Source organism: Monodelphis domestica, chromosome 4, assembly GCF_027887165.1.
Source record: "Monodelphis domestica isolate mMonDom1 chromosome 4, mMonDom1.pri, whole genome shotgun sequence".
NCBI classification, from domain to species: Eukaryota; Metazoa; Chordata; class Mammalia; order Didelphimorphia; family Didelphidae; genus Monodelphis; species Monodelphis domestica.
Genome location: NC_077230.1, coordinates 298389579 through 298397866, shown reverse-complemented (window position 1 = coordinate 298397866; position 8288 = coordinate 298389579). Strand labels below are relative to the sequence as shown.

Here is an 8288-nt window from a genome sequence, read left to right as displayed (position 1 = left end):
GGTAAGGTTATGATCAATCAGTCAATAAATAAACATTTATTATGCACCTTCTATGTGTCAGCTACTGTGCTAAGGGGATATAAAAAATGGCCAAAAAAATCCCCTCCTTCAAGGAGTTGACAATTTAATGGGGGAAACAACAAGTAAACAAATATAGACAAAAACTATATACAAATCATATGGGAAATAATTAAAAAGAGGGAAAGGAATTGGAATTAAGAGGAGGTAGGCAAGGCTTCATCTAAAAGGTGGGATTTTAAAGGAAGCCAGAGAGGTTAGCAGTCCAATCAAAAAAGAGAGAGAGTTCCAGAGTACCTTGTTCGTAGAACAGTCAGGAAGCTAGTGTCACTGGATCAATATATTGGGGAATAAGATGTAAGAAGATTGGAAAAATAAGAGGTAAGCTTATGAAGGACTTTGAATGCCAAACAGAGCATTTATATTTACTTCTGAAGGCAATAGGAAGCTATTGGAATTTATTAAGGCTTGGGGGTAAGGAGGGTGACATGATCAGACCTTGGTTTACAAAAATCACTTCAATGACTGAATGAAGCATAGACTGGAATGGAGAAAATTTGAGGCAGTTGAAAGGAAAATTATTATATTTCCTTTATATTATTGATCATAAACCAATTGATCACATATAATCCCTTGGATAAGAATTTTTAGAATTTTTAAAAAGTGTTACTCAGTTATAAAATTAACTATATAGAAGATATCAATTATAATAATATCATGTTAACCAAAGTATTAGAAAAGATATCGTTTGGAGTATTATAACAATTAGCAATGTTAAGGAATAAAACCAGTTCTCTGTAGTCATCTAGAGAAGCTGAAACCCATGTAGAAGGAGCTGGATTCATTGGGAAGGGTGAGTGGACAGCTGGCCTGATAGGATCATATGAAAACAGCCTTGGCACGTTCAGGTGTTGTTTGAGCCTATGTCAACTGTAGGCTCCCCAGGGAAGTATGGCCAAGAAAAATGACTTTGACCTAAGCAGTGTGATAGTTAACCTTGTACTGAACTTACAACTTCATATCAAATATTCCAAACACCATCACATGTTTCTTAACATCCTCTGTACCTTCTGCTCTGTTCATGACTAATTCTAATCAGCTCAAAAACCTAGAAAACATACTTTTGGACATCTATATGGGGTCATCACCACAGGCTGGGCATGGTGAGGCCTCCAGCTTTAATTGATCACAATTAAAGTTTAGATCTTCAGCTCAGAATTTTGGGTCATAGATTCCATTATTTTTGACACAGGTAGATCCACTGATAGGCTATTGAGGGCTCACACTAGGGCAGTAGTAGTGTCGGGCTAGGGGCATAGTCAAGAGATGTTACAAAGGTGAATGGTAGAAGTTAAGACAGGAAGATCCCCAAGAGTGAACCTAACGGGTCAGGGTCTAAAATAAAGGATTAAAGAAGAATAAGATTATGAACAATATGAGAAAAAAATAAAGCCATATCAACATTTTCAATTGAACTACCTTGTGTTTTCTCTACAATTTTATAATGTCCTTGACAGCTACTTGTATCTTTTTTCTAAAAGAGTTATTAATAAATTTTCTAGAACTTATTCAAGTGCCCTTTGCCTCAACAAAGCACATAAGTATTTCTTTGACAAAACACATTTATTTTTCCCAAGCATATTCAACATCTTGCAAGTACTTAATTTTATCTTTTATGAACTAACCAAGAGAATAATTCATTTATTCACTATAGCAGTGGCCCATTTTAACATCCATTTCTTTTCAACTGCACTAGTAACAATGTTAATGAAACTATTTTAGACACATTTTAATAGATAAAAAAAACCTTTGAGAAATAACCAAAATGAGAACATAGGAGGGGTAAGATGGAACTATGGAGGATGAGGCCTTCTTAACTTGGACCTGGCTTCCTACTAAGATGGATAGGCTTGAGGCAATTCAATTCAACAAGCATGCACTATACACAATGGATTATATTTATCAACTGTCCCCTCCTACTTTACCACTCTTCTTACACCTTTACTTCTAATCATATTCTCTTCCATCCAGTGGCACTGGCCTCCTTGCTTTTCCAAAACCAAGACACTCCATCTCTTAACTCCACATGTTTTCTTTGACTGTGTCCCAGATCTGTAATGTTCTCCTTCCTTTATTCCACCTACTGACTTCCTTGGCTTCTTTTCAGTCTCAACTAAAATCTCATCTTTTACTTTATACCTTCCCCGAAGGCTTTTAATTCTAGTGCCTTCCCTCTATTAATTAATTCCTTTTTATCTTATATATAATTAGTTTTGTATATATTTGCATATTTTCTTCCCCACTAGAATGACTTGAGGCAGTCTTTTGCTCTTTTTATATCCTCAACCCATAGCCCAGTACCTGGCACATAGAAGGCACTTCATAAATGTTTATTGATTCATATTGTAGGAGACATATAAAAGTAAATAAGACTTAGACTTTATCCTCATGGTGCTTCTGGCCTAGAAAGAGTATAGTAAATATATGTTCTGCTAGCAAGTATATAAAATACATACAAAGTTCTATGTGACATTACAACTAAGAAATACCATTTCCAGTCATCATAGAAAGCTTCATGGAAGATGTGGCATTGGGGGTGGAGATGAGAAATGGGACATTATAGGCACAAGGAGCTGAGAAAAGAAAGATCTGGTTTCTTCCTCACAAGTTGGGTAGATCTCCACATAAGATAACACCCCCACAAGAGATATTCATGTGTGCACACACATACCTACACTCCCCTTCAAATAGCAACAAAGCCATGGACTTTCCCTCACTCCCCCTTACCAATTTATACTCAAAATGATCCAAATAACAAAGATCCAGGATTTTGACAACTTTTCCCTGACCTATCCCAACCTGAGTGGGATGCAGCACTCTAACTTCCCCGTACTGCTATATACCCCAAAATAAGAGATTGTAAATGGAGGGGAAGAAAGATGTTTTCTAGAGCAAATCCCTCCCTTCACAGAATCTTAGTTTCTTTCAGAATTTCCTTCCCAACAACCTATCCTGGAGAAAAGGCTGAGGCATAGACAAGGAGTTAGAGAATGAGATCAACTAACTAATCTGTCTCTAAGCTTGTTACTTTCTCATCCCTTCCTTCCTTTACCTCTCCATCCCACTCTCTGGAGGAAAGGAAGCCTCCATACAGAAAGTTCCATTTGGAAGGAGACATGAATCTCTATATTTTTTCACTTGACACTGATGAGTGATAGGAAAAATAATATATGTATCTGGTAATAGGATATGTGGGAATCTGCTGGAGGATTACTGTAAACTCATATCCTTACATGTCCAATCACCAGATACATATTGTGTTGGCCTCTATGACTCATTTATAGCCCATTTCCACCCACAATGATCATTTCTTTTTCCTTCCATGGAACTTTGTGTTTTCTGTTTTTGCCACTAATTTGGCATTTAATTATATATACATCCTTGCATTCTGTACTGTGTTATAGATGAGAAAAGTGAGGCTCGGATAGGTCACATAAATGGTCAGTACTCACCTAACTAGAAAGTTTTTAGAAGCAGAATGGAAATTCAGGTTTTCCTGACTTTTAAGTGCAAAACTCTTTCAAAGTTGCCTTTGTATATATACTTCAGAAAAGATATCTCAAGAAAGGAAGAGGGAAGGGACTGAAGAAAAGGGAAGGAGGAAGTAGAATGGGAAGAAGGAAGATGAAATGGGGAAGGTAAAAAGGGACAGAGAAAGGAAGAAAATAAAAAGAAAGAAAAAGCAACTTTGGTCTTTATTTTTGTGGGATCAAATTAAATAGCAAAAGGAAATAGGCACTGAGAAAAATTCCTTTTTTATGTGTTTGGCTGCATATGCAAGATGGCATTGAGGACTAGAGTACATATTTGAATAAATTAAAGCCAAAAAAAGACCTATCTCTCAGTTATGTGGATCTTATTTGGGACCCTCATTCTCGAGATGACTCATTGAATTCTGTGCTCTTTTGCACATATAATGAATCTCCTCAGTACAGTACCATCACAGTAGTGTGGAAGGGGATGGGTATGAATGGATTTCTTGCATGACAAGACTTTTTTCAAAGATTAACATAGATAAGATTTTATCAGACTAACTTCTTCATTATCATTGCTAATAAAGAGCCATTGGCCTCTTGGTAGGATATGCAGCTTTTACTTATGATAAGTTGTTTCCTTTGGTTACCCCATTACTGTCCCTTTGCTCCCTGAAGAGCAACCAGCAAAGGAGCCATCAGTTTTGTTTTGTTTTTCGCAAAATACCATGAATAAATGGAATGTATAGAAGATGTATTCACTCTGACAGTAAGATCACTTTTCTCTGACTGTGACTCCTTTATGTGTTCATCCATACTGAACACATTCCACCTAAAATCATTTGATTTCTAGGCCATCTCAAGTGTGCAGGTAAAAGGCATGTAGTTAGTCAAAGTTCTCCAAATCTGAATGTTTCCTTAGGCCTTATACCAGAATCCCTTCACATAAGCACTCTCTGTTACACTGTATTATTCATGATTCAGCTTGAAAGCAAATTTTAAACTCATACAATGTTATATTTTCCACTGCTAGTATGCCACCTAAGAAAAGGCATAGGGGAAAAAAATACCAACAACAGCAATAGGAAGCATTGTTATTGTTTTACCTTTAATGGAAAAGTAACCAGAAATTTTGGTACAAATTCATGTACAAAAATTCCCTCAAAGCTGAGAGTGAACATTTCCTTTAAGAGACATACACATGAAAATCAATACCTGTACAAAAATAAACTCTGAATGAGCAATTAAAAAGTGGAAACCAGTCTATTTAGCTGCACAGATGTATAATAAGGAGACCAGAGTCTGTTGAACCATGGGTTTAGCCCATAGAAGGGGATGATTTGACTTTGGAAGAGAGAGCCTGCTTGAATCGTCTCTTGAGGTCCTGCATGTTGGGAGATTTGGGACGAGGAATGAGAGATGATCTCCTCTTTTCCCCACTGAGGCTGTGCAGTTTGCTAACCTCTTTGCAGAGATGCTGAAAAACATCACAGACATCTTCATAGTTTTCACTGGTTGAAATTTCAAGAAACAGGCTGCCCAGCTCATTAGCCAGCTGTATGCCATCATTGGTTTGCACCTGCCGGGCATGGAGAAGATCCCCTTTGTTCCCCACGATAATGATGGGAGTCTTGGAGTTTGGATGAAGCCTTCGGATATGCTGGTAAAGGGGACGAATTGACTGGTAGCTGCTATAGTCTGTGATGGAATACACCAACAGAAAACCCTCTGCCCACTGTACACACCTAGAGAGGGAATCCAATACCTGTACAAAGTCATCTTGGACCTAAAAAGGATAAAAGTGAGACTGAGCAAAAAGGGAAATAATCCATAAGAAACACTACTACCTAACAATTTGGGGGGCGGGTACTGAAAAAGAAAAGAAAAAAAAACCATTCTGGCACAGCCTGTTCATTTGAAACAGCTTCCTCCAAAAAGGGCTTCTGATACAGAAGATCAAATTCTCAGCCTTGAGTTGGTTTCATATTAGATGCAAATATTTATTGTTTTACATATACACATGGTCTTTTGAAGTCTGCTTGTTTGACAATACTTGTTTAGTTATTGAGATAAGGAAGGATTCAGTAAAACCTTTCAAATAAACACAGGTAAGGTTTTCATTTTTTTTAAGTAAAACTTTCATGTTAAAGCCAGGTTTTAAAGAATTTCCCAATGAGCCAAAACATGCAAGAAAATGATTATCTAATTCTTAACCCAGTAAATAATAGTTGAAGGTGCACTCCCAAGAGAATTACAGAAATACATTTCTTATTGATTCTGTTACTTCCACATTCTTTCTAAAAGTGATAGCAATTACTCATTCATTAATAAAGTTATATTCCTTATTCTCTGCTAAGGGAATTTGATTTGATTTGCCATTAGTAAAGCATTACAAAAAAGTTCTTACAAGCCCTAAGGTCTGCATGATGCTGGATGCACCAATTAAGAGTTCTGTTGTCTGCTGTTCAGTGGTGTTGCTACATTTGTCTGTATGGAATCAGTCATCTTAGTTCTTCCTTTCCTACTTGAAGAATTCAGTTATTTACTTTACAATCTCACAGAGGAGAAAAACCTCTCTCTACTGCTCTTGCAAATAAGTGGGAGAGCCAAGGTAGTCTTCTTGATTCTTTGAAAACCCTTAGGGATCTTGATGTATGAGTCTGATCCACAGTTTAGCAATTTGGGCTAGTGGAATGCTAAATGTTAAATATGGAGAAAAGGCAACGAGCCAACTTCTTAAAAGTTTGTTAGAACTAGACCTCTACACTATTCATCACCTAAAAATCTGGCCCATAGGAGTGTTTACTACTTAGCCAATGCAGAAAGAGACTCACCTGAATGCATCCCGGGGTATCTTGGATCTGTAAGGACAGTTGGTCTCCTTCTACATGAACAATCCTTGAATACAGTTTGCCTATGTAACAGGAAAAAAAGGAGAGTTAAAGAATTACTGCTCCTTAGAAGGGAAACAAAGATGAATGGAAACTGTAAATGGAATTATCCTAACCTGTATTGGGTTCATAATCTCCAATAAACCTCTTGGTCAGGAAGCGCACAATCATTGCTGAAAGCAAACGAATGAATACAGTTATTTTGGATAGTAAATAAAGATTTAGGACGAGAGCTGCAGCTGACAGTCAAGGGAAAAGATACGAATTTTCCTAGAAGCGCTGGCCATGCACAAAATAGCAGAGCAGAAACCAAGAAAATTATTTTGCACCTTCCGCCTTTATAGGAGAAAGGATAGATTTGCTTCTCTTTCCTACCCTAGGCTGAGTTTTCATGGAGCATAAAGAGATTCATAATTTACATGCTCCCAAGTGGTTCCAGAGTACATCATCCCTTCGGCATCTCCAAAAGATGGTAAATCTAAGCATCAATAAGGTCCAATGTATGTAATTGTAGATAAATGGGAACTACCGTAGGGAACCAGGCAGGTGGAGGAAATTCCAAGGCCGGTGGTGCGATTTCTGCTAAGGGTGAAAAAATTCACCAATCATTACCCTCTTTTGCGGAGCCCCCACCTCTACCACCATCACATAACGCAAAAAGGATCTCCTGGCGTAAAGAACTGCCAAGTTCTATGAATTGAATCTTTTTTCGCCCGTGTGTCACCCACCCCCACTACCTTCAGATCAAGGGACACTCACCGCTCTTGCCCACATTGCCCGAGCCCATCACCGCCAGCTTAATGTCCTTGTGGAGCACGTAATCAGAGGAAGACTCCGGAATTGGGGCGAGAAGAAAGTTCCCAGACATGTTCCTCAGGCGCATGGAGCGAGGGAGGGGAGAGGAAAAAGATTGTGAGGGGCTAGAACTGGACACAAAACACTTTACACCTTGGAGCCGTCAAACCCTGATGAGTTCGTCTGGAGAAAGCAGCCTAGCCAGAGAGTAATTGGCCCTAGGGAGGAAATGGGGAGCAGGCAGAAAAAAGGATTCCAAATACAGAGGTAAGGCAATGAAACAGCTGAGGTGGCTCGTGCTGCTGCTGCTGCTGCTGTTGCTGTTGCTGTTGCTGTAGCTGTAGCTGTTGCTGTTGCTGTTGATGTTGCTGCAGCCACTGCCGGAGCAGAAAAGCCAGTGCTTTTTAAAGGGCTAAGAGCTCCCGGCAAGAGGAGCCGCAGTCTCCAAGCCCCACCTCCACTCCGCCCCTTCCCTGCTCCCTCTAGGGGAATGGACAGGGGGGCGATCACGGTCATCAAGTGCGCACGCCCCCGCCTCTTGACGCGCTCTGCAGTCTGGCAGCAACGGGCAGGCGCCCCCGGTAGGTCTAGGACACATACAACAGCAGCACTGTGGCTGCCCCTCCTGAACCCCAACGTCCCCACCCTGGGCGACAAAGCCCACCAGCATTCCCTCTAACCCCAAGCGGCCCCACCTGAGCCCTGGGAATGGAACCAAGAGTGGCCCTGGAATTGGAACATTTTGAAGCCAGCGGCAGCATCAGTCCCCCACACTTGGCAGGAGCTACCCCACTGTGTTGAATCACTAGAGGAAAGGGAACAGAGAATCCCATAGCCCCAGCTTTGGGGAGAAAATAGAAAATTACTGTGCCCCTCCACCGACTTCGGGTGTATTTTCCTGCTCCTCCTCACTCCTCAGCCCAGAATGCTCTGGGTCACTAGGTCAGTTTGAGAATCTGAGAATGAAGGAGGAAAGAGCAGAGGATTTGACAGCGAAGGGGAGAAAATGTTGCAATGCAACACAATGCATCGGGAACAACGAAGCAGATTC

General features: G+C 39.9%; 1 protein-coding gene across 1 annotated transcript; it reads right to left on the bottom strand.

Annotated features, from left to right (window-relative positions):
* Positions 1–4640: 4640 nt before the first annotated feature.
* RASL11A (RAS like family 11 member A) lies at positions 4641–7709 on the bottom strand. The gene is made up of 4 exons (XM_001376020.5): positions 7202–7709; positions 6559–6615; positions 6386–6465; positions 4641–5337 (listed from the first exon to the last, which is right to left on the bottom strand). Exons 1-4 carry the CDS (start codon positions 7323–7325, stop codon positions 4870–4872), a joined length of 729 nt encoding a protein of 242 aa, XP_001376057.2. The 5' UTR covers positions 7326–7709; the 3' UTR covers positions 4641–4869.
* Between the last annotated feature and the right edge of the window lie 579 nt (positions 7710–8288).